The sequence below is a fragment of the Periophthalmus magnuspinnatus genome, chromosome 10 (assembly GCF_009829125.3).
Source record: "Periophthalmus magnuspinnatus isolate fPerMag1 chromosome 10, fPerMag1.2.pri, whole genome shotgun sequence".
NCBI classification, from domain to species: Eukaryota; Metazoa; Chordata; class Actinopteri; order Gobiiformes; family Gobiidae; genus Periophthalmus; species Periophthalmus magnuspinnatus.
Window position 1 is genome coordinate 24,183,457 of NC_047135.1, and position 27,361 is coordinate 24,210,817.

At 41.3% G+C, this 27,361-nt stretch overlaps 2 protein-coding genes across 3 annotated transcripts in view; one reads left to right on the plus strand and one right to left on the minus strand.

Annotated features, from left to right (window-relative positions):
- The window catches only part of gask1b (golgi associated kinase 1B), a 29,628-nt gene extending 16,871 nt beyond the window's left edge, over positions 1–12,757 (minus strand). The window contains exons 1-2 of the mRNA XM_033974183.2: positions 11,813–12,757; positions 7,486–7,679 (exon numbers count right to left, since the gene is read on the minus strand). Of these exons, the coding sequence (XP_033830074.1) occupies positions 7,486–7,679; positions 11,813–12,662 (1,044 nt within the window). The 5' untranslated portion in view covers positions 12,663–12,757. The remainder of the gene's footprint in view (positions 1–7,485; positions 7,680–11,812) is intronic.
- Positions 12,758–15,965: 3,208 nt separating this feature from the next.
- On the plus strand, positions 15,966–24,826 carry tmem144b (transmembrane protein 144b). 2 transcript variants are annotated; one of them, XM_055224573.1, is made up of 12 exons: positions 15,966–16,170; positions 17,206–17,334; positions 17,424–17,546; positions 18,836–18,935; positions 19,017–19,097; positions 20,945–21,023; positions 21,712–21,791; positions 22,026–22,144; positions 22,289–22,408; positions 22,681–22,778; positions 22,955–23,008; positions 24,717–24,826. In XM_055224573.1, exons 2-12 carry the CDS (start codon positions 17,208–17,210, stop codon positions 24,798–24,800), a joined length of 1,065 nt encoding a protein of 354 aa, XP_055080548.1. In that variant the 5' UTR covers positions 15,966–16,170; positions 17,206–17,207; the 3' UTR covers positions 24,801–24,826. The 2 variants fall into 2 exon arrangements, with proteins under 2 accessions (XP_055080548.1, XP_055080550.1); XM_055224575.1 differs by lacking the exon at positions 22,289–22,408 and having other exon boundaries at positions 15,973–16,170.
- Positions 24,827–27,361: the final 2,535 nt, after the last annotated feature.

A 27,361-nucleotide genomic window follows, 5' to 3' on the forward strand; every position in this document is an offset into this window, starting at 1 on the left:
AGATGGGCTACAACAGCAGAAGACCCCACCGGGTACCACTCATCTCCACTACAAATAGGAAAAAGAGGCTGAGCTCACCAAAATTGGACTGTTGAAGACTGGAAAAATGTTGCCTGGTCTGATGAGTCTCGATTTCTGTTGAGACATTCAAATGGTAGAGTCAGAATTTGGCGTAAACAGAATGAGAACATGGATCCATCATGCCTTGTTACTGCTGTGCAGGCTGGTGGTGGTGGTGTAATGGTGTGGGGTACTGTTACCTCTAAGCTGCGCGCGTGCGCAATTGCGCACTGCTGACACGGTCTCCGCGCACAGAAAATCTGTGCTGCGCACAAAAAAATCGAACCAGAGTTGAACATAAAATAAACACACAACAATTCAGTCTGCACTATTTTTCAATGTGAGTCAGTGAGTGTGACCGGGGACGAGCTGCTCCAGCCAATTATGTGATTCACATCCGTATTTGAACAGCTTCTCAACGTCATTGACAGGCGTCCTCATGCGAGTTTTAGCCGACGTGGAGTGAAGACTCGCTAATGATTGTAAGTGCTGTTTAACCCCTGAACATTCCGACGGCCCGCCCTCGGGCAAAGATCCACGCGTAAAATTACACGTGCGTAATTGCGCAATTTTACGCACTGTTTTGCAGCAGTTTTGCGTTTTAAACATTAGGAAACTGACAAAACAAAGGAAGTACACGACCAAGGACACTGTGGATGTTTGTACAAGTTAAACTAGAGGCATCTCGGACCCGGAGCGGTTCGTGAAGCCGAGTGAAGATCTCATGATGGAGTCAGGAGCAGAGGGACCTTGTGTTTTGATGGACTGGATGCTGTTCCTGATCGGTAAGCGTGGTTTATTCTGCTATTAACTTAATTGTGGGTCAAATGTGTATTATTTGTAATTATTAGCATTAGCCAATGCCAGTCTGCACCACCACCAATCATTCACGCACACACCACTTGGGTGAAGTGTCTTGCCTAAGGACACAATGACAGAAGTTGGTCCGAGCGGGACTCAATCCTCCAACCTCTGTCACAGAATGACTGTTGTTTTGAATATATTTTATATACAAATACACATTATATATTGTGTTTTGATATGTTATGTAAATGTACAGAAATAGAGCAGCTGGGTGTGCAGATACAGATTCCTCTCAGTGTGTGTTGGTCATTGACTGTCACTAGTTCATGAGTTGTAAAAATCAAATGATGGTGTCATATACTGAAAAAGAGTTACCAGACTGTCTCCCAGACACAGTAGGACAATCTCACTCAGTGCACAGCAAAAGCTTCACACAATGGCTTTTACTCATAATACAAGTCAGAGCTTTATAATCAAAATGTTAAGTGTGTTTTCAACATTGGAGTTCACAGTTGTCTTGGTTTGGTTGGAAGACCATGTTTTGCCATAGTTAAAATTAAATATTTATACTTCCAATAGCATTAACATCCCATCATGGAAAGTAAAAGATCAAGGCCAGTTACGTCGCCCGGACTGGCGTTACCGGGGCCCCACCCTGGAGCCAGGCCTGGGGTGGGTGCTCGGCAGCGAGCGCCTGGTGGCCGGGCCTTTCCCCACGGGGCCCGGTCGGGCCCAGCCCGAAGAAACGACGTGGGGCCGTCCTCCCGTGGACCCACCACCTGCGGGAGGAGCCATGAGGGGCGGGTGCGGAGAGATTCGGGTAGCAGTCGAAGGCGGGGACCTCGACGACCGGATCTCCGGACATGGAGACTAGCTCTGGGGACATGGAATGTCACCTCGCTGGGGGGGAAGGAGCCTGAGCTTGTGCGGGAGGTTGAGCGTTACCGGCTAGATATAGTCGGCCTCACCTCCACGCACAGCTTGGGCTCTGGAACTCAACTTCTTGAGAGGGGTTGGACTCTCCATTTCTCTGGCGTTGCCCGCGGGGAGCGGCGGCGAGCTGGTGTGGGCTTGCTCATTGCCCCACAGCTCAGCCGCTGCGTGTTGGGGTTCACTCCGGTGAACGAGAGGGTCGCGTCCCTGCGCCTTCGGGTCGGGGACAGGTCTCTCACTGTTGTGTCGGCCTACGGGCCAAACAGCAGTGCAGAGTACCCGGCCTTCTTGGAGTCCCTGGGAGGGGTACTAGACAGTGCACCAACCGGGGACTCCGTTGTTCTCCTGGGGGACTTCAACGCCCATGTGGGTAACGACAGTGACACTTGGAGGGGCGTGATTGGGAGGAACGGCCTCCCCGATCTGAACCCGAGCGGTGTTTTGTTATTGGACTTCTGTGCTAGCCACAGCTTGTCCATAACAAACACCATGTTCGAGCACAAGGGTGTCCATCGGTGCACGTGGCACCAGGACACTCTAGGTCGGAGGTCGATGATCGACTTTGTTGTCGTGTCATCTGACCTCCGACCGCGTGTCTTGGACACTCGGGTGAAGAGAGGGGCTGAGCTGTCAACTGATCACCACCTGGTGGTGAGTTGGATCCGCTGGCGGAGGAGGAAGCCGGACAGACCTGGCAGGCCCAAGCGTATTGTGAGGGTCTGCTGGGAACATCTGGCGGAGCCCTCTGTCAGGGGGGTCTTCAACTCCCACCTCCGGGAGAGCTTCTCCCTGATCCCGGGGGAGGTTGGAGACATGGACTCCGAGTGGGCCATGTTCTCCACCTCTATTGTCGATGCGGCTGCTCGTAGCTGTGGTCGTAAGGTCTGTGGTGCTTGTCGTGGCGGCAATCCCCGAACCTGGTGGTGGACACCGGAAGTAAGGGATGCCGTCAAGCTGAAGAAGGAGTCCTATCGAGCCTGGTTGGCTCGTGGGACTCCTGAGGCAGCTGATGAGTACCGGCAGGCCAAGCGTGCCGCGGCTCGGGCAGTCACAGAGGCAAAAACTCGGGGTTGGGAGGAGTTCGGGGAGGCCATGGAGGAGGACTATCGGACGGCCTCAAAGAGATTCTGGCAAACCGTCCGACGCCTCAGGAGGGGAAAGCAGTGCTTCACCAACACTGTTTACAGTGCGGGTGGAGAGCTGCTGACCTCGACTGGGGATGTTGTCGGGCGGTGGAAGGAATACTTTGAGGATCTCCTCAATCCCACTGTCACGTCTTCTGAGGAGGAAGCAGAAACTGGGGACCCAGAGGCGGACTCGTCCATCACCCTGGCTGAAGTCACTGAGGTGGTTGGCAAGCTCCTCGGTGGCAAGGCTCCGGGGGTGGATGAGATCCGTCCTGAGTACCTCAAGTCTCTGGATGTTGTGGGACTGTCTTGGCTGACACGTCTCTGCAACATCGCGTGGCGGTCGGGGACAGTACCTGTGGAATGGCAGACCGGGGTGGTGGTCCCTCTGTATAAGAAGGGGGACCGGAGGGTGTGTTCCAATTACAGGGGAATCACACTCCTCAGCCTTCCCGGTAAGGTCTATTCCAGGGTGCTGGAGAGGAGAATCCGACCGATAGTCGAACCTCGGATTCAGGAGGAGCAGTGTGGTTTTCGTCCTGGTCGTGGAACACTGGACCAGCTCTATACTCTCCATCGGGTCCTCGAGGGCTCATGGGAGTATGCCCAACCAGTCCACATGTGTTTTGTGGATCTGGAGAAGGCATTCGACCGTGTCCCTCGTGGTGTCCTTTGGGGGGTGCTCTGGGAGTATGGGGTCCGGGGCTCTTTGCTAAGGGCTGTCCGGTCCCTGTATGACCGGAGCAGGAGCTGTGTTCGCATTGCCGGCAGTAAGTCAGACCTGTTCCCAGTGCATGTTGGACTCCGCCAGGGCTGCCCTTTGTCACCGGTTCTGTTCATTATATTTATGGACAGAATTTCTAGGCGCAGCCAGGGGCCGGAGGGGGCCTGGTTTGGGAACCACAGGATTTCATCTCTGCTGTTTGCAGATGATGTTGTCCTGATGGCTTCTTCGAGCCAGGACCTGCAGCAGGCACTGGGGCGGTTTGCAGCCGAGTGTGAAGCGGCTGGGATGAGAATCAGCTCCTCCAAATCCGAGGCCATGGTTCTCGACCGGAAAAAGGTGGTTTGCTCTCTCCGGGTGGGTGGTGAGTCTCTGCCCCAAGTGGAGGAGTTCAAGTATCTCGGGGTCTTGTTCACGAGTGAGGGAAGGATGGAGCGTGAGATTGACAGGCGGATCGGTGCAGCGTCTGCAGTGATGCGGTCGCTGTATCGGTCCGTTGTGGTAAAGAAGGAGCTGAGCCGGAAGGCGAAGCTCTCGATTTACCGGTCAATCTACGTTCCTACCCTCACCTATGGTCATGAGCTTTGGGTAATGACCGAAAGGACAAGATCGCGGATACAAGCGGCTGAAATGGGCTTCCTCCGCAGAGTGGCCGGGCGCACCCTTAGGGATAGGGTGAGGAGCTCGGTCACACGGGAGGAGCTCGGAGTAGAGCCGCTGCTCCTACACGTTGAGAGGAACCAGCTGAGGTGGCTCGGGCATCTGCTCAGGATGCCTCCTGGACGCCTCCCTAGGGAGGTGTTCTGGGCATGTCCCACCGGGAGGAGGCCCCGGGGAAGACCCAGGACAAGCTGGAGGGACTATGTCTCTCGGCTGGCCTGGGAACGCCTTGGGGTCCCACCGGAGGAGCTGGAGGACGTGTCCGGGGTGAGGGAAATCTGGGAGTCCCTGCTTAGACTGCTGCCCCCGCGACCCGGCCCCGGATAAGCGGAAGAAAATGGATGGATGGATGGATAGCATTAACATACTGCACAGGTCATGAGCAAGATTTGTGTCATTTTCATTGTATAAGTGGCTAAAGCACTTAATTAAAAGTCTTATAACACAAATGTAAATGCGGTAATTTGATTCTTTTAATAAACCATTTAACTTGGATGCGATGCAGCATGACCACAGTGCACACGTCTGATGTTGCTCACACTGGTCCATGTGACCGCTCAGGGAGTTTGTGTGTTTGCTCAGACTCGTGAAAAATTAGAGGGAACATTGGTGTGGGGGATGTTTTTTTGGCACACTTTAGGTCCCTTAGTGCCAATTGGGCATCGTTTAAATGGCACGGGCTACCTGAACATTGTTTCTGACCATGTCCATCCCTTCATGACCACCATATACCCATCCTCTGATGGCTACTTCTAGCAGGATAATGCACCATGTCATAAAGCTCAAATCATTTCAAATTGGTTTCTTGAACATGACATGACATGAGTTCACTGTACTACAATGGCCCCACAGTCACCAGATCTCAACCCGATAGAGCATCTTTGGGATGTGGTGGAATGGGAGCTTCGTGCCCTGGATGTGCATCCCACAAATCTCCATCAACTACAAGATGCTCCTATCAATATGGGCCAACATTTCTAAAGAATGAATCAGCACCTTGTTGAATCAATGCCACGTAGAATTAAGGCAGTTCTGAAGGCGAAAGGGGGTCAAACACCGTATTAGTATGGTGTTCCTAATAATCATTCAGGTGAGTGTATATGAAACGTAAGTAGAACAGCACTGTTTTGCTTCTGGTTTTATAAAAAAGTATATAAAAGCTATTAAGCAGAGACATCGAAAGTGACATCGAAAGTGACATCAAAAGTGACATCAACATCCATAAGTGCGATTCTAGCTCACACTCTGAATCTACAATCCACTGACAAATGAATCTACAATCCACTGCTGTGTGATAATGGAACAGGTTTCGGAGATGTGAGGTTGGGCCATAAATAGGATCCAGACTCATTCCTCCCACACAGGAAAGAAGACATTCATCAGGCCAACGCACAATACCTCCCAGAGCATTCAACCCTCTTTGTTCAGCAATGACGTGTCCAATGGCGAACTATTTGCTCTATTGTTCCCTCCGTACTCAATTTATACTTTATATGCCATGTTCCATATTATGAAGCTACTCAAGTACATGTAAACAGTTATATTGATCATTACTTTTAGACATATACAGTGCCAAGAAATACAGTTACACATCTAACCAATACACTTGATTACCATTATTGTACTTCATATCTGGGGACACAGATACAGTAGGTAATAGTGGGTGAAAAATGTATATTAAAAAGTACAACATAATCTACATTTAGAAGTGTATCTCACATGACCTGATTTATTCTAGTTCAGGTAAAAGTCCTTCAAAAGAAAAATAATTTTAAAGACAAACTTAACACTAACTCCTACTTCTTTCGTAACTAAACTGCATATATAACGTTTTACAACTACTACTACTACTACTACTACTATTCCTAGTCTTTTTCTGGTAACTTTAGTGCAAACTGGGTAAATTTGCAGCTTTGTGCTAAAAATGCCTAAATCTAAGTTTGTGCTGCCTTCTGTGGCTTTTGCATTTTCCTGTAGTTGGTGACATCACAAAAGTCTGGCCTGATTACAACCATGTGTTTTTGAATACAAACACCTGGCTGCAGGGGCGGAGTCTGAAGTGTGGATACCTGTTAAACCAATCACACTGTTCCTTATACCTCAAGATCCCACCCCTTCTCCTCTGTCACTCGTCTCTTTGCCCAGTTTAGCAGCTGTATTTGAAATGTGGTTGTGGGGGGAGTGTAGGTGTTTAGTCCCAGTTTTTGTTGAGAAATAACCAAATAGAGGCAAATGCCAGTGTTTTTTTGTTTGTTTGTTTTTTTTGTTTTTTTGTTCTGTCTCATAATTGAATGAACACCATATAGAAATAACAACTTTGTATATAGACCTGTAAATAGATAGTGTAGTGTGTGTCTATGCAGTGTGAGCAAGTATGAAATTAGGGAAGTAAAGAGTATTTTACTTCTTTTTGAAAATTTGAAAATCTTATATTCACAGAAAAACAACATATTACCATGTTTTGTAAGTTTTTGTAAGACAACACAATCAGCATGCTTCCCATCAGTGTAACTACTGCACATGACATCTGGTTTGTCAAGTTGTTGTGTACAGTTTTGTATCGTGCTTTTGTATATTTATGGAGAATTGCTGTGTGGAAGCATGATGTAGGCTTATGGGCTGAACATTGCATAGAATCCTACAATTAACCACAACGAGGATTCGAATAGGACCTGGGAGAGATTGCTAAAATAGTGAAATATGCATGGATGACATTTAAAACCTCTTCAGGCATGTCTTTGATGAGGGAACAACATTATAGAAAGCTCAAAAAATATATATTTTGCACGATACTCCCTCTTCAAAAAGACTTCTTGTGCTTTAGAGGGGTATTTTGTATTAAATTATAACATATGTAGACCACAACACTGAAACAACTTAATAATAAAAATGGGGCCAATGACTTCTTGTTCAAAAATGTAGAGCTGACTGGTGTTTTGAGAAATGCCTTTGGGACATTTTTCAACTGATAAATATGAACCAGAACCGGACTGTTTTGAATAATCACAAGAAGTTACAGGAAACACAGGCAGAGAGAGGAAGTAGGTGAAAACGCCGAAAGGACAACACGGGATTGGGATTAACATGTATGAATCAGTCGAAATACAAGTTTGATAATGATGAGCGAATACTATTGTAACGTGATGAACAACAACGTATCTGCCGCAGTTGTGTTACCTGTAATAGGAAGTCGAACAGGGCCAGTCTGCTCCATTCATGGTGGTGGATGGAGCAGCAGTCGGAGTCAGACTTTGGAGAGATATTCTTGAGCCAGCACTTGTGTTTGAGCGAGCGCTGGTATTGTGCCCATGTGATGTGTACAGAGGAGGGAGGGGAGGGCGCCCACTGCACCACAGGACACGGCGCGTTATCTGAAGCAAGAGAGGGAGCGGTGGTAGTCAGTAAAAAGTAAAGAGGTTTAAAAAGAAATGAATTTGATGTATGGCTACACAGAAGGAATGGTAAATTTTCAACTCAACTTTGAGATCTTCATTCATATACTTCATCCTTGTACTTTTCCACGTTTTGCACATATCACATCAAAATTGTGATTAAACTGGGACTAGGAACAGAACCATACCTGGACAAGAACAGGACCAAACCCGTACAAGAGTGTTAACATATCGGTTGGCCAATACTGTATATCAAGCCGATATTCGCACCATTTAGCTACTGGTTTTAAATCTCCAGCACAGACTGATGTTTGTTTGGTTTTGGCTGCTCAAAGTGTACACACAGAACGTTATTTGAACCCTTAAATGAATGGAAGACAGCAGTTATGAAAAGTAACGATTGGAAATTATTGATCTTCAAAGACTAAACCAACAATACAAGCCAACAATACTTGCATGTTCCCTTTATTATTTTGTTGGATTAGTTACATTTTTTTTACCAATACTTATGTCACTTCATTTTTTTTCAAGCAAATGTTATTGAGCACTATTGTGCTATACTTGATGACAAAATGTTGACTTGTGAAATAATTGGAAGTACGAGCACATAAGTCCTGTGCTCAGGTCTCTGCACTGGCTTCCTGTAGCTCAAAAAATAGACTTTAAAGCAGCTCTGGTTGTGTATAAGTCTCTCCATGGCCTAGGTCCAAAGTATATCTCCGACATGTTAGTGCCATATGAACCATCTCGCACTCCGAGGACTTCAGGGACCGGCCTCCTGCTGGTGCCCAGAGTCAGGACTAAACATGGGGTATCAGCGTTTAAGATTTATGCAGCTAAAACCTGGAACAGTCTTCCTGAAGATGTGAGACAGGCCTCTACTTTAAGAATGCTCAAGGCTCAAAACAGTTCTGTTCTGCTGTGCATACGACTGAAAGGTTTTTATTCTGCACTCTTCTCTTTTAATGGTAATTTTATGATGATTATTTGAGATTATTTATGTTTTGATTTGTGTGATTTTAATGTCTTTCTTATTCTGTAAAGCACTTTGAATTACCTTTGTGTACGAATTGTGCTATACAAATAAACTTGCCTTGCCTTGCCAATTGTTAGATCAAGTTAGTCGAGTCTAGAGGGATGGAAGTGATCATGTACCTCTGGCTGCCACAGTAACGTGCTATGAACAGGCCTAGATGTTGTATTTTTCAGCTGATTTTGTCAAGTTGAGATAAGGTCTGTAGATGACATGTGTTTTGTTTTGTTTTTAGTTACTTCTGTTAACGTGTTAACTACCCCAAAACATTTTCCTAACTCCAATCCTGTTCCTAAATTTAACCAAAGCCAAACCATTCTCCTAAACCTACCTTTAGCCAAACCCCTCTTGCTTCACTTTTAAGAAGGCCCGATAAGTTACTGAACCAGGCATGTCTTGTTCTTTTCCTCCTCTTTTAATCATTTTTATCCACCATCTGATTAAAGGAATGTATCAAGAGCTTGGGCATGTAAAACTTAAAGGCCAAACTACAGCGCAGTTAGTTTCAGTCAAATCAACCATTCTGAAAAGAATCTGGATCAGTTTATTCACCGGATCCACAAATAAAGACTAAAACTCATGAAATTTGAATATGGACTTTTTTTTTTTTTTTTTTTTTTTTTTTTTTTTTTACATTACTATAAGTCCTTACAGCTACCATTTATTTATTCATGTATTTATTTATTTTATGTATTTATTTATTTATGTAGTTATTTATTTTATTTTTTATGTATTTATTATTTTTATTTATTTATTTACTTTTTTTTTTTTTTTTTTTACCAGTAGATGTCAGATGTTCAGTCTCATCTGTACTCTCTATTTTTCTTCTGTCAGACCAAAGCTGACACACTATCAGCCAGCAGTAATGTAGATAGCATCTAGTGGTGATATGTGAGAATACAATCTAATTACAAATAGTAGCTTTAAATTTTATTTTTTACAACTGTCTATCAGACCATCCCTCTAGACAGCAGCTTTACTTCTTATATTTACCTAAAATGTATTTTACAACTGTTTTTCCTCTGTGCGTAGCTTGTTACTACTTATAATTAGAGTGGATCAGACAACAGAGACCCAAAACTACAGAGTTTCAGCTTCACAAAGAGCACAGCCATTAATCTGTACTCTAAAAGTTCAGCAGCAGTTTGAGTTGAGGGTCATTTTAGTCTGGCGTTCATAATAAATTATAGCTATAGGCATCCCAGGTTAATTAAATTGCGCGATTAAACCACTGAGGGCACAATATTACAGCTATGAAATGTATTTTTCTCTCCAAAACTGTGTCACCTCTGCTCCGTCTGCGAAAGCCTTCTGCTGCTGCCCACCCACAGTGTCTCCTGTGCTCTCTCGGGCAGGGGGCGGACCTAGCCTAGCCACATCCGAGCTGAAGGATGTTCTCACACAGCTAAACTTACAACTGCAATGGGAGATATGTGACAAGCAATGACCCTTTAAAGATGATTATATGCTTGGGTTTCATGACATTTCACTCAGGAGTATTTTGAAGAATGAAAATGTGCTGGGAAAGTAGTCATCATCTGTTAAATGGCAAATATAAATGAATATGTATATGTTTTTGCCAACTGTCCATGTGAGAATCTAAGTTTATTACTGTGGGTGGAACAAGATGAGTAAGGCCTAGACTTTTGCATTTTCTGAAACTTGAAAATACTTAGAGCGTAGATAGTTACATTTATAAGTTATTATGAAAAGGGAATAGCTTGACCAGAAACCAGAGCCAAATCAAGACTAAACCAGGTCTCACAGAACCAAGACTGAACCAAGACTGAACCAGGACTAATCTCAGACTAAACCTTGACTGAACCAGGAGTAAACTAGAAGTAAACCAGGACTAATCTAGGCCTAAATCATGACTGAACCAATACTAAACCAAGACTGAACCTGAACCCAGGACTAAACCAGGACTAAACCAGGACTAATCTAGGACTAAACCATGACTGAACCAGGACTAAACCAGGACTGAACCAGGACTAAACCAGGACTGAACCAGGACTAATCTAGGACTAAACCATGACTGAACCATGACTGAACCAGGACTAAACCAGGACTGAACCTGAACCAGGACTAAACCAGGACTGAACCAGGACTAATCTCAGACTAAACCATGACTGAACCAGGAGTAAACTAGAAGTAAACCAGGACTAATCTAGGACTAAACCATGACTAAACCAGGACTAAACCAGGACTGAACCAGAACTAATCTAGGACTAAACCATGACTGAACCAGGACTAAACCAGGACTGAACCAGGACTAATCTAGGACTAAACCATGACTGAACCAGGACTAAACCAGGACTAACATAGGACTAAACCATGACTGAACCAGGACTAAACCAGGACTGAACCAGGACTAATCTAGGACTAAACCATGGCCCAACCAGGACTAAGCCAGGACTGAACCAGGACTGAACCAGGACTAAACCAGGACTGAACCAGGACTAAACCAGGACTGAACCAGGACTAATCTAGGACTAAACCATGACTGAACCAGGACTAAACCAGAACGAAGCAAAGGCTATAATCATGGCTGAACCAGGATATCATCATGTGTAATTTAGCTCTCTAAACCAGGTATAAACAATAAAGCAGGTCTAAACCAGATCTTAATGACAGGCTGCTATATTTAACAAAATCTGTAACTACATGTGTGCACAAGGAGAACCATCTAGACATCAGTGTATGAAGGTGCACTATGGAACTTTTCTGATGGAGGGTCAGCCACCTGCTTGTCTCCATGGAGATGTTATCGCTACCCCTGGAATGCTCTATAGTTTGTCATAAATGTATCTAGCTTGCATTTATTCACCTACATGTGTTATAATTGCTAAAAATCACTAAATAAATGACTATGACAGGAGTCACCTCTCCACAGATCTGACCTGTAACTTGTGCTGCTTGTCCTGCATGACTCCATGGACATGCAAACGTTTAAAGCAGGAAAACCAATAACATCTCCGTGGTGACAAGGACCCTTCACCAGAAAAGTTCCGTAGTGCGTCACTTTTCCACTTTTACGTTACACAATTGGGATTACGTGCGTTAAACGTCATAATCTTACCGTGCAAAAACGTAAACTTTCTGCTAACAGCCGGCAGCGTCCTGTTGAGCCCCAGCACTCTGTCTAAGTGAAAGGCGAACACCTCGATAGCGTCCACGGGGCTGCGAATGATCCCACACCGCCCCACGCACGCGCTACCACCATCCCGCTCTGCGTGCTTTGGGGACACGGGTGAACCGCTCATCTCTCCCTCGAATATCAGAACAGATGGTACGGCTCCGTGCGTGACTTTTCTGACACGTACAACTTTGGCATCAGCGAGAAAGCGCATGGCGTGGACATCCGTGGACGTGAACCATGGCGGAGGCTTTTGGCTGTAGATTCGAATAGAACTACTAATATAGTCAGTCTTCGTGTCATATATACCAGGAATATCCACGTGCTTATAATCTACCTTCATTATATCGCTCCAGGAAGTGTGCAGTGCATTGGTTTGGTTCGCGTCACGCTCCAAAGAGTCAACCAGGTCGTGCGTAAAAGTGCCAAACTTGTGCGTCTTCGCCTTTCTTCTCAGTTTTGGCCTGATAGTTCCTCGTATGTTAGCGGGCTTTAGACGCTTCGCTTTCAGTGTTATGTATACCACGTTGGGCCGGGTCGGAGCCACAACAGCAACGGGAAGCACCTCACTGTTCCCCGCATGATACAATCCACGCGAATGCCCACGCTGGTCATCGTCGCGCGCTGTCGTTTTATTGTGCGATGAACTTCCAAAGTGCGAAGTGACAAAAATGAGATAAACGACACATATGCCAGCGATAATTAAAGTTTTCTTGAATAAAGGGCTCCTCCGGAAAGCTTTGGTAAGTTTGGTTAAAGGGAAGCACCGCCACAGAGAGCGACATTTCCCCATTTAGAGCTTATCTGGCTATCATTGAAAGGAGTTTTAGACCAAACTTAGCAGGGAGGAGCGCAGACAACTTCCCGAGCTCATTTTGGCAGGACGGGCCGGAGTAGACATCTGTTGAGAGGGGGTCAGCTGGGAAACCCCCTCCTACCCAACATGATGGAATTCCACGTATGGAGTTCCCACGCGCGGATTAAGCAACTGCCCACTGCCTGATTAGCCAACTGTTAGGTCAGTTATGTGGTAATATTATATTGTGTACAGTATTTTCCTTAATAGTAACACCTTGGACAACATTTGGGATTAATAGTATTACTCAGTTACATTTACTTGACTAACTTTTTATAGAAAATTGTACGTTTCTAGCAGCATACTTGAGTAATACTTTTGATTAAAGTAACAGTACAGTTACTTGAGTAGAAATTTTGGTTACTATTTACACTGTGAGTAAGAATGCAAGTGACAAAAGTGAAAAGATTTGAACATTTGTGTTTCTTTATCCTTACCACTACTTTAGACTTGTAATATTAATAGTAAGTAATATTATTTTGAAGTAACATTACTCTTACTTGAGTAAACTTTTTTGGTCACCTCTGATTATTGAGAATACTTTTTTTTGCAGTCAATTGTATTATTTTTTTTTTAATTTGGTGGGTAGAGTAACCAAAAATTATATTATATTACTTCAAAATAATATTACTCAAGTAGAAGCACAAATTAGTGGTTGAAGAAAGTACTGGTAAGAGTAATTGTAAGAAGAACTGTTTGACCGTAACATGATTTATACTTTGAAGTTAATGTAATTATAAGGACAGCAGTGTAAATGATGCACAAAATGTGGTATTTTCAAATGCAAGAAAAACCCAAAAGATTTAACAGACTTAGATAAACATTATTGATCCACAAGGGAAATGACTTTGACACAGTAGCTCACGAATTACAGTATAAAATTTAATAACAGAGAACAACAAATAAATGGTAATAAAAGTGAAATTAATTAAAGTAGCAGGAATAGGAAAATACAGTTTTATTCCAGAGAGAGTACTGTCACACTGTAATGCAACTGTGTTCAAGCTGGATTCAAAATACAGTGTCAGAGAACTTTTCTAGGTATAATTTTAGTAAGGTACTTCCACAAAGGTACTATTGATGATTAGCCATTTAATTGATAGTTTTCATCTTTGAGCATTTAACATGTCAGAATGGAAAATTACATGATGTACATATACAGTACCTTGACATTAACATCGCTGGTTTGAGCAGACAGATTCATTGACCCATAAGTTGATGATGCAATTCCAGCTCCTATAGATGAATGCTGTCGTTGTGTTGTTGGGCAAGACACTTAACGCACCTCCCGCCTTGTGTCTGTGTGCACTGGTGTATGAATGTGTGTGTGAATGGGTGAGTGGTTCCTTGATGGTGGAAAAGGTGCCAACAGGTGTAACATTTACACAGCTAAAAAAAAAAAACAACAAAAAAACACAAAATAAAAAAAAAAAAAAAAAAAAAATTAAAAAACGACACAAGACAAAAGAAAATAAAAATTAATAAAAATAAATGGGTCGCAAAGTAATTCATTTGCATGTAAAGATACTTGAGAAAATGGAACCATGTTTATTTCTCTATTTATTTTTATTAGACACTCAGGGTTTGGGCTTTTGTAACATTAACCAGCCTTGACTTTTGACCTTTTTGTTAATAGCATGAGTAGCCTAAAATACATAGCCTGACTTCTAAAAATGGGTTAGTGGGTCATCTATGCGATTCTGATGACACCTGCTGGCCATTAGCTTAACCCATGCAAATACTAAGGTCTGCAAAACAAGCTAAGTGCACAAGAGGTAGTCATGGATGTATTAAAAGCTATATTATTGAAAAAAAAAGTGGAAGTGGATGGCATGATTTTGTAGTGTTTGTGGTACAGGACACAGCTCAGTCCAAGTAGCCAAAGGACATCCTGTTTTAAAGACGACTATACAAAAATAACCAGTTGCCTATTGTGCTTTGAAATACCAAAGCCTCAGTTTTCATTCTAAAAATAGTCTGCCACAGCCCGGTCTATTGCAGACAATGGAACTCATTCATTGTATTTTTACACGGAGTCAGTGTAAGTATTTAAGATTTTGCTCACTATAGTGGTTAAAAGTTATGGGTTTAAGAAGTCCATTTTATTTTCTCTTGTGGGCACAAGTGCTGGAGAGTTGGTCAAATGTATAGCCTACTGAAGTAAGAGTATTCAAGTATTCAAGTAAGTAAAAGTCAAAGTTTATCAAATATCTGGGAAAAAACATTGGATAATGCTCATATTTTGGTAAAGAATAGAGCTCCTTCAGTTGCTATCATGCAATCCCAGCATGCACCTCCAAGCCCCATACAGGGAGGCAAAATGGCGGGAAGTCCCATAGAAAGTAACAGCATAGGCCGTAATGAAAAAACTTTATGAGAGTTTCAGAGATTGTGGTTTATTGTTGCACACCAGGATGTACAGATTAACAGATTTGCAAAGCTCTTGATTGACAGTAGAAATGGACTTTTGCAGCGAAATGTTCTAGCTGCTAATCAAGCCGTACATTAATTAAGCTGTGAATGTATTTATATATCGATTTTGTTTTATTACAATTAGCAGAGAGAGTAGTTTGAAGAGAAACGATCCCAAATGCTTTTTGCAAAACACTGTTAATTTGCATAATGTTAATTGACTGCTTAGAAATGTGGACTGTACAAAATAAAATCACAATCTAAAGTTATATCATTGTTTTTTGTGTGTTAATTACATTGACATGAGTGATTCAGCCGCTAATAAACTACAACATCTCCACATTAACTTGAGCACACCGTGTTTTCCCTATTTCATCAATATCAGTAAACTTCATAGGTACAGGGCTTTAAAATAAAGTCTATTATTTGCAAACATCTCCAGGGACCCTTTTTGACAGTATAAGAAGGTGAAAAGTAAACCAGATGTCCAGATATTGCAGAGTTAAGGTGAAATCAACGAGATCTATACTCACACCCGTGTCAGGTAACGCTCCAAAAAGCGAGACAAATAGACAAATATTACAATTATGTCTGAATGTAAGGTTTAAGAAGAGCACATTTTTAAATATGTAAATAGTTTCAGTTATTGCTTGTCTTGATAAAACTGAGGAAAAAGAGCAAATGTATGGTGTCCGAAAACGATTGTGAAACTTTCTTCAAAAAGTCACTCAATTAAATGTAACAGTAATTGAGTACTACCCACTGCTTGCGGAGGAAAAGAAACCAATTTTCACAGGTAACACAATCTGGCACTACACTGGTTCAGTCAGTCACACAGGGGCTGATTAGCTATTGGCTCCACCTGTTTCATGCTGTGGAGTGGGACCTGCTACACTGCCTTCTCTATCTGTTTAATGTCTCCATGAATTATGAAATATAGAATGGAAACAGCGGACTATCATTTTTTACCTCTTTGTTGACAAGTTGTGTGCTGCTTTGATGAATTCTAACCTTGGCTGAAGCGTCCAAAACGGTGGGTAGCCTAAATGTGGCAAACATTGGCTTATTTATGAAGTACAACATAAGCTTGTTAGCCAAGTGCACTCTTGAGTAAATTATTTGGCGTCACTATCGGCTATCATAAAATACAAGCTACACTATCTGGAAAGATTTGAATGCATGTTTTTGTTGGAGTTCAGTATTTATCATGGGCTTTATGGGATTGTAATAGGTATATTTTTAATATCTAATTTCATCAATATCAAAACTTGCAAAAAATGTTATATGTATCTGAAAATGTATGCAGTAGCTTACTTTCGTATCATGCTTATTTTTAATTTTACTTGAGTTGATTGACCAGTAGTACCAAAAGTACAAGATCCTGAAGCATTTTTATTTTTTTATTTATTTTTTGGGTCAGTTTGCTCTCTCATTGTATAAGCTTTAAACTGTGTCCAATCACCCAAAGGTGATGTTTATAAAGTTTCTGCTTTACTAATGTTAAAGGCCGTTTTTTTCTCAAAATGAAATTTTCTCCTACAGGGACATAAAGATCACCCCTTAAACTAGCACCTACATACAACAAACTTTTAAAATCTCACTATCTTATGCAAGACTTCATTGGATTGTTGTTCATATATAATTCTAAGCCTGAGCTAACTTTGAAAACACTAGGCAAAATGTGAATTCTTATGCCAAAAACTCAAACCCTTTCAAACCCTAAATGGATATCCCCATGCACATTTTAATCAATCAATCAGACTTCATTCATAAGGCACTTTTTATTAAAAAACAAACAAACCGTGTAACACAAAGTGCTTTAGTTAGTAAAAACAATTTCCACACTGTGGGACACATGTGCACACATGCACAAGTATAGATGAACCATTTGAGAAGGGACTATCACCATTTTATGGATCTGCTGTGTCAACAAATTTAAATATGGCTCTATCCAATGGTTTGGTTTTTAAATGTAATTTTATTTATTTTTACAGCAAAAGTCATCTCAAATTGATATTTCTAAATGTAAGAAGTCTTGCTTTAATATTGTTTTTATGTGTGTTTTCAGAAATGATGGAATACGCGTTTAACTCTACACACATTACTCACCTTGTTTATGGAGTTTCAGCAAACGTTGCTGCAATGCTGTTGTACGGAACCAACTATGTCCCTGTGAAGAGAATAGAAGTGGGAGATGGTAAGATGGTTTCATTGCTATTTTGCATTTCATTTTTAAAGGTCAGCATCAAATATATAAAATCTATCATTTCGACTAATCTTTTTTAGGGATGTTTTTCCATTGGGTTTCTTGCTCGGCCATATGGTTAGTCTCTTTGATAGGAGATTTGACGCTTCAGTCACCAAAGTTCTACCCCCTGGCGATGCTTGGAGGAGTTATCTGGGCGACAGGTGAGCTACTCATTTAGGGTTGTAGTATTTGAAAATATATCATCAGTCTGCTGTAACATCGGGATCTATTGAAGCAAAGGTAATTTTTTGTTTTTCTTTTTTTGCTAAATTAAAATGTCCCATCTGCCTTGTGTAATGTTGAGAACTTAAAAGTGCATAGGACAAGTTTAAATTAAATCGTTGCTTCATTTGGTGGAAAAATGCATGCTATTTATCATAATAAATATAACATTGGCAGTAAAGAGATGAAAAATACAGCAAATATTTACTTCTAAAGTTCTAAAAAAGAAATGCCTCTCACTGTGGCCATACCTAGTGACTCCTCAAGGTGTGTGTAACACATTTCCAACACTCTATTGGTGCATATATCACCATCTGCTGGTTTCAAATTGATGTGCTTCCTATTTAGAAGCTTTGACACAGTGCAGGGCTAGTACATTCAGACACAAGAATTCTCTGTGCTAGATGCATTCTGATATCCAACAAATGAAAGGACTCACCAAGAAGGTAATGCAATCTTATGTCATAAAAGCAAACAAAGGTTGTGAAAATTACAATAAAATAATATAGTGCTCTCAGCAGGTCTGCAGTAAGCTCCTCTTGCACTGATCAAAATGAGCCCATGCAGGTGGCTCTGTGGTGATGACCAGAGACACGGCTACAGACCTAAGCCTCACGCGCCTCACTCTACACGAGCTGCTTCAGCGATCCCAACAAGAGCCACACCAAATGACACAGGAGATGTATTGGTTACGTGACTTTACTTAAAGTGACACACACAGTGACATAGCTCCACACAGGCATCACTTTCTGAGCTCAACACATGTCGACTCGTATGGCCCATCACTCGCCATACCAGTTTGTCAAAGCCTGATCTCGTCAGATTCAGAAGCTAAGCAAGGCCGGGCCTGATTAGTGTTTCTATGAGAGACCACTGTCAGGTTCCACAGTGCAGAGGCAGTAGCAAAAACTGTTGTATGAATATGAATTTAACCAAATGTGTTGTCATATATTTTTATATGTCAACTACTATGTAAATTAGATGGACTTTATTTTTATATTATTTTCACTAGGTCTTTTTTTTTTTTTTTTTTTTTTTTATTAGATGGTCCTTAATGGACCTATAATATACAAATTATGCATGTTTTTGTAATTAACTGGGGCAACCATATATATATATATATAATATATATATATATATATATATATATATATATAATTAATATCGCACAGCTCTGATTTGCATGTTTCAAATATTATACTCTCCATGTGTATAATATTAACCTCAGGCAATATAGCAGCAGTCCCCATTTTGAAAGCTGTGGGTTTTGGCCTTGGAATCGTTATTTGGGGAGCCTCAAGTCTGCTGATGGGCTGGGCCAGTTCAAGGTTGGTGAACTATTTGACAGAGTAACACTGAGTAAAAAAACGTGGAATAAATCTGCAGCTTCAGAGTTTGTCATGTTGCAGGTTTGGCTGGTTTGGCATTGCTGCTTCACAAGTGTCAAGGCCTGTGCTGAATTATAGCGGAGCTGGGTTGTGTCTACTCAGGTGAGACATGAATACCAAAATACGTAAAGCACTACAGAAGTAAAGAATATTTTTATGTCCAAGATGGAATATTTTGAACTGAGTTCGACACATCAGTCTGGAACAGCTTTACCTGAAAGCAATCAGGACATTCCATCAAATACTGTCTGATTGGTTAACGCAAACAAGCTGAAAAATCAAGCTTTGGTAAGATTAAATGACTGAAACGTACAAAAGATCTTTCACAAAGCACCATTTCTACATTTTTCACAAACAAAATATTCGGCATATTTGTTTTGCTTGCTTTGGGAGCTTTGCCTTTGGCTTCTGCTCAAACCACAATGACGCTCTGTGAATGGTCCAGTCTCAGCACCAGCAGGATGTCAAGACGGGTTCTCATGAGTTTGTGAACTTTCAAATATCATGAGAATCCATCTGGCAAGCAGACCTGTAGACCCAAAAATGGTCAGGCAGTGATTCCCAAAGTGAGCTTTGGCGCCTCAGAAGCACACAACAGGCACAAAGAAAATTGAGTTTGAAATCAACTATATGCATGTTTAATGATCCTTCTATAGAAAGACAAAATTCAGCTGCATAAATATTTACACTGCACTTCAGTCACCTTTGTGTCTCAAAAGTCTCAGTGCATCTTAACAGGAGGACTGGTCAGGTAGGGTCAGATCCTGTGTCAGGACAGTTTGAGGTGAGCAACACTCCTCAGGACAACAGTGTCCCTCTGTGTCCTGCAGTGCACACAGCTCCCTGCCAGCCTCCAGGGGGAACCAGGTGACAGGCTCTAGAGACACAGGAAAGCTGTCTCACTAAGCCTCACTCTTATTCTGCTCTTTATCTGGTTGGTGCTGGGCATACAGACATTGTCATTTTATTTTGTTTTTGTGTAAATTTGAAATTATAATTCTTATTCAAGAGTATTACTGTGGGATCTTCAGATTAACAAGGCATTGTAGACTTAATGTAAAAATACTGCATAAGCTTAATCATTAGTGGTTTGCATGGCCCTCATGTGCTTGTATTTATGCTTTAGGATTCGAGGGATGGTGTTCCTTCCAGATCTGTACCAAACCCATTATACACAGTCCTTGGATTTCTTAGCTTAGCTGACCTACCTCAGCGAGATGCTACAGTGTACTTGCAATATTGTATATTATATATTAAATCTTTTCACTCACTGTTTACATGAGCAGAGAACTCTGGGACAAGAGTGAGTACACTAAACAACCAAATTGCTTTTGACCAGTCTAAATGCAGGTATGAGGATATGAGATGTTCAGGTGCATCTACTAATTTTGGCACTAAAACTTTGCAGCTATAATTGCTACAACAAACAGCTAACATTTATATAACCACGCTTTTGGCAGAAATGGATAAGCTATACTTCATTTACATTCAGTTGATTTTCAGACTTACTATGTCTGTCCCTCACACAAGTAAGCACCATGAAGCTACATTAGGTTTTAATTTCACTTTAACGTTGCTTATCAAAACAAAATATGACCTACGGTGCATGGACTGCCATTTTTCATTGCTGTCCAAACACATGTCTAATCTTTTCCTGGCTGTTTCTTACCTCATGCAGTTGAACACCTCTCCTAGTCTGCGCCTTATGTAAATTAGACTGCTGTTACATGCAGCGTATGTCCAAGTACGTATCGACTTCTCTAACTGTATTATTAGGATCTTGGAGAGTCGGACCATGACATCTAAATAGTAGTTCCTGGGTTTACATGCTTTTGATGAATCTGTTTAAATTGGACTAGTCGTGCATGTAAGCATAGTGACTGTTTTACTGTGATTTGCACTGAATAATGCAACTCGTCTATAGTGACTGAAAGTATTTGTGCTCCTAGTGTGCTGATCCTGTTCTTCGTGAAAACCAATGCACAGCTGCATCCTCCACCTGAATCTACACCCCTGCTGTTCGACAGGGTGAGTGTGACTCTTCAAAACCATCACACTCTTTACATCAACGTACATCCATTTCTTGACCATAGTCATTATAGTAGGTTGCTCTGCTCATTCATTGAGCTTGTCAGTGTGGCGCTGCAGTGCATTCTGATGCCACGTCTATTACAGGTTGTTCAGGTTGTTGAGGGATAAATAGAAGAGACATTTTCTCTATCTGACCTGAGATGTGACTGAGGTCTTTGCAGTAATACTTAAGGCCAAAGTGAGGGATTGACCAGGCAGGCTGGTGTTCCACACTAGTGTTAAATTTCTTATGGCACTCCACAGAGGACACTGTTGTCACTGCACAGCTGTAACCATCAGAGAGCTTTCTGTGCTGATTCTTTTCCATTCCACCAGCTCTGACCCTGACTTGACCCAAAGGTCACTGCATTGGTGAAATTTAAACATTTTCTGGGTCACTTGAAATACGCGTGTTTTGTTCATTTATTTTATGTATTTATTGGTTTATTTGACAGGGACAGTGTACATTAATAGCATTGCTGCAAATGCACCAGAATTAGTCAAAAGGCTATTTTTCATCTGTTGTCCCTGGACAACAGGGACAACAGATGAATATGTTATGTATATTTTTTATAAACAAGTTTTAAACTGCTTTATTAGTTGGTGCTGGGTTTGTGCTTGACCGTGTGAATGTGTCCACTTACAGAGAACCAACTCTGGCAGCTTTGGCCCTCCCTCCCCAGAGTTCTGGATGGACTCCATCGGCCCAAACAGCAGACGCTTCATGTAAGGAGAACACACAAACATGAACAGTAACTTGTGTAAGCACTATGTTCGATAGCCAACATAAACAATTTATACAAGCCCCAGGCTATTAAAATTGCCTTTAGCTATTACTGCCACTAATGAGTTTTCTGTTGTTTATTTATTTGTAAAAACTAGATCCATAAATGTTATTGAATATGAATATATTTTTCATCATAAACATGTATTCAATTGTGCTGTTGTATCTATGGTTAGAGGCTGCCTGCTCGCGGTGGTGTCAGGCCTGTTGTATGGATCCTCGCTGGTTCCCATCCTCTACATTAAGAGTCATTCATCATACCGTGACAGCATGTTCTACGGAGCCAGTGTGTACGGTGAGTTTCATGTTCATTAACCAGAGCTCAAAGGGCTTTTGTATCCCTCTGGTAAACAGCTGGGCTCATCAACATGCTTGAAATAAAATCGTTACTTTCTTTATGAAGAGTTGAATATGATGACGGAGAATTATTTGTTTATAGATCTGGACTATATTTATGCACAGTGTTCTGGTATCTTCTTGGCAAGTACTGTTTACTTTGCCATTTACTGCGCTGCCCGAAGGAACCGCCCAAGAGTGTACTCCAGAGCTATACTCCCGGGTGAGCACACTGCCACATTACAGACAGAATCTTGATCTCTAGTTTTAATTATGAGCCAGAAAGTCTATGCACTCGAACACAATTCATTAACAAATGCAGACAAATCACTAATGAATATATCCATTTGTCCCTGGCCACTGAAAGCAGCTGTGTGCTAGTGACAGTTTGTATCTAAAGACTGTACAGGCGTCCAGACTTGGCTTCTCCTGTCTGTCTCACAGACAGGATAAGCACCACTGTTACATCTCAGGTGTAATCTGTGTGCTCTGCAGGTCTATTGTCCGGCCTCATGTGGACATTAGCCACATACAGCTGGTTCCTGGCCAATCGCTACCTGAACCCTGTCAATACCTTCCCCATTGTCAGCACAGTAAGTACTGTACATCATGGTCTGACAACTCAATGGACAGCATCGATAAAACAGAAATCTTTCTACTCAATAAAATAGAATTTACTCATTTAGGTCACTTTGCAGTTTAAGTACTCTTGATAATTGGAAAAAGAACATTGTTTGATTTACACTGCAGATTCTCACTTCTCTCGCAGGGATACGGCCTGGTGGCTGCTCTCTGGGGGTCGCTCGTGTTCAGGGAGGTTAAGGTAAGACAGATACTTAAATAGTTTCTTTTTTAATATTACCCTGGTTTTGAAGAGCAAGTCACACACATAAATTTTGAACCCCAAATAATGTAAACAAACTCCGAATGCCAAAACACTACAGCAAATAAGATTATGGAAAAGGTAGTGTCACTGTTCTGGGTTAATTTTCTGACTGTGTGCATAAAACAGCTTTTCATGGTTTTCTAATTACTTCTTTTGTTTGGTGCGACAGTACATGTGGTAAATATGTATCATAGTTTAACTCAGTCAAGCTTCAGAAAAATGAAAAAATACAGGAAGTAAGGAGTTCCAATATGGCATACTAGCACCTATGACTGCGTCCGAATGTCCAGACTATTCCCCAGTTAGGACGCTATTTAGGAATCAATTTTTTGTGTCCGAATGTGACAAAGTAGTGCGCTAAAATTTTCCCAGAGTGACCCCTGAAAAGTAGCGTACAGATAGACCACAATGCATTGCGAGAGTTGCAGCGACAGGTCTTTAACTGGACTCAACACAACTGAATGAAAACAGAAACGCTGGTTTAAGTAAGCAGTGTGACCCGTGATTATGAATAAAATGCACGAATGAACCGTCGCTGTGTAAAGTTGCTAGTGTTAGCCGCTTACTTTAGCTTGAGCTGTTAAGAGCAATAATTTCCACATCTCAGGCAAAAAGCTAAATGATCCAGTCCATTTACATGAGATCCACCTTGACAAAGACTTGTATGATTATTATTAGTCCAAAAATACTTGTGTGCCAGTATTTGATAATTTATTGCAGAAATACATTTTTAGCGTGACCTGAAAGTAGTGATGTGAAGGTCCGAATCACTCTGTGAAAAAGGGCACTAAATGGTCCAGTAACTAATGCAGGGTTGTGTATGTTTAAGGTCTATGGTGGACGCCTGGACACATTAAGGTGTTGTCATTTATTTGTATTAATAAGCTAATCATGGCAGTTGTACACTTTAGGCAAGCTGTCCCTTGTTGGCATTATTGTTGCTATGGTAACAGTTATGGAATTGCATGTACCTATGTCATATCTGCTGCCAATGTTAAACCAGGAAGCTGAAAATAAAACTGCAGACTGCCCTGTTCAATCACAGTGATCCACAGTCCTACCCTTTCCATTATATCTGCTGTAGTGTTTTATATTGCCTGTTTTGGTATTTGGATGCAAGATTTCCTTTTCTGTCTTGTCCCTCAAGGCCACCATATCTGCGTGTTTTTGAAAGAATGATTTTACAATGAAAATAAACTGAACATATTTATGGATAAATTTATAAAAAAGACGAAAGGTCCTGTATCAGATTTTTTCCCATGTCTTTGAGCAAAATTTGTCTTGCCTCAAAACAGACATATTACACAAGCAGCTCTTGAGGTCAAAATACTGTAACTCTGCTGTGTACTGTCTGCATCTAATTGGAACACGTTTGTCAGAATCAGGAAGTGCGCGTTGGCATGCAATCGTTGTCTTTACCGTCACAGCTAAACTCCGCACTGGTCTCTCAAAGTTGTGAAACTCGCTTATAAACTCATCGTGGTGAATAATTATGATGTTCAGAATACATAAAGTAAGTGACCAATAACTCTGGCTCACTGCAAACTGTTAAAAAGGAATTAGCTCTGTTATTCACATTTTTAAATCTGGTACAGCGCCTTTTAAAGAACTTGAATGTAGTTAATCTCATGTTTCCTCCCTTCAGGACTTTGCCAGCTGTCTTACCTTCTGTTTTGGCTTGTCTCTTTTGACTGCAGGATCTTTGCTAGCTACTTTGTCAAACCTGTAAACTTAAATAAAGCATTCAGCAGCTTGGGCACATGAAGTCAGATTTGTTTTTTCTGAACACGTTTGATGTACGACTTCTACTGTGGACATATCTAACATATTGAGCTTCCATCTTTTCTCAAGTCTTGCCACTGCTTTAGTGTTATACTCCTGTTCTGATAATCACTTCTAAGGACCTATATGTAAGATTTTGAATAAATATAGCTTTTAATGACAACAATTGCAACACTGATTTATTCTTTATTACATAAACATTGGACATAATGACAAAATTGTTTATAATCTGGTATTTTTGTTCAAGGTTATGCAATCAGAAAGCAAAATGGGCCTCATGTGAATCTCACATGTGGGTTGCCAGTTTCATTATTTTAAAATTACACTCATTTGAATCTTCATTACCTAAACCCCAGCACCTGCAGCCAATCATTAATCGGTGCTAGTGCAGCCTCTGCAGCTCAGTGAGTGAATTCTGGGGGTCCTGATCTTTTGCATGACGATTTGTCTGTAAAAAAAAAAAGTGCAGCCTATGTGTCTCCTATATGCATTTTAAGGCTCTGGCAACCCAGGTTCAGTTGTGGTTGTAATGCATTTCTCAAAGCACAGGCTACATACAGTTCCTTTTAAAATGATCCATGGCTGTAGTTGATCCTGGTCTGTGTGTCTTATACATTCTGGCAAATGTCACGAGTTACCATGGTAATGCATCACTAAGCTATCAGGCACCATAAAGTTCAGTTACATTTGCATGAACGTCTTACTATTGGTGGAATTCCTGCTCTTCCCTCCGCAGATGGCATTTCAGTGTACACCGATGAATTTATACGTAAGAAGGTATGTTAGTATTGTATTGTATTGTAGTGTTCTAGGGTAAATACACCAGAAATCTTCTGGTTTATTTTCTGAACAAAAGGCTACTGTACTCTGTAACCCACACCAAAACAAGAGCAAAATGAGTCTCAACTCACTAGAGCCAGTCTCCAAAACAAACCAGTAACTGACAAATTGAACCTTCACATCAACTTTGTGGCATAGCAACGAAGTATCACATACAAAAACAGTTACATGAACAACACATTAACTGTCAGAAGAATAACAAAAGTTGTACATTTTGAGATTACACTATACAAGTATGTTATTGTATACAAAGGCTGCTTTCCAATAAAATGCTCACTACATTGTAACCTAGGCTTTGTTTTGGGACGTAGCTGTCATAATGCCCCATAACCAGACTGAGAGCTTTGATCTGAGGCTCCATGTAAAAGCCCATTCATAAAGGTGTGTTTGAGACAGACCTTTTGAGGTTTGTGGTGGAGAAAATGTGTCCCTTAGGCTCTGAAATCAGATCAGCGCATGAGGAATCCAATTCATCTGGTGCACCCTTTGATGAAGAGACAATCATCAAAATGTTCATGCAGAAAACCAGGTATGATGCAAATTGGCTAAAATAAGGTGAAAACTGCAGCACAGGCGTGCAGTTTACATTGGTGGCTTTCAGATTGTAGAATGTGTCATAATTCCAGAGCCAGTTTTCCTCATTGATTACATTGTACTTTGCCATGAAATATCCAAAAGACAAATGCACAAATGTTGTACCGGATCATTGCTATTAGTGATTTGATGATGGAACCTGCTATATTCCAACAAAAATCAGCATTTTTACATAATTTTAGCTTTCCCCCATTATTGGCCTTTAGAATGTAGAGACATCTGAAATCCAGCAATTGTGTTCTTTTATTGGTGGTTTTCAGATTTTTAGAATGTTTTCCTTATTGATTACATTGTACTTTTATGAAATTTAAAAGGTAAATTTACAAATGTTAATCATCTGTATTAGTGACTAGACACAAGAACTCACTATTACAACAGAAATCTGCATTTCAGCTATGCATTTTAGCTGCCACCCATCTGTATTAAATATTTTTGGCCTATAGAATGTTGTGATGTTGTCAAACCCAGGAATACTGGACATAATTTTCAGATTGTAGAATGTGGTGATGTCATACTCCCAGACGGGGGCAAGACCCAGTTTTTCTTGATTACATTGTATTATCATAAAAAAAAATGTCCACAAGATACGTTCACAAATGTTGAACCTGGTCATTTCTGTTTGTGGGTGGACCCCAGAACTCATTTTAGTACAACAAAAATCTACATTATACCATAAATTTTAGCTACACCCATCTAAAACCAGTACTGTCACCTGCATGTCTATGGAGATGAAAAGTTAAACCAAAACGTTGAAACATTTTCCAGGGAGATCCGTGCGTTTTATTCTATTCCGTAGCATCTAGAGCACGCTATGATGTTCTAGCTTTGCCTGAATGAGTTATGAGTTAGCTCTGTGGAGAGACAAGCCCGATCTACATGAGGATGCATGTTTTCAGTTCAATTAAAACATCTATAATGAAATGTTTGCTTTACTTTTTTGTGTGTGTGGTGGTGTTTTGCTTGAAATGACCTATAGACTGTTTGTACATGATCCGAAACCGAGTGATAAAAGCCTTTTCCTGGCATATTCCCAGATGCCTGCCATAATTCTCCGAACCGTGTAGAGCACAGCAC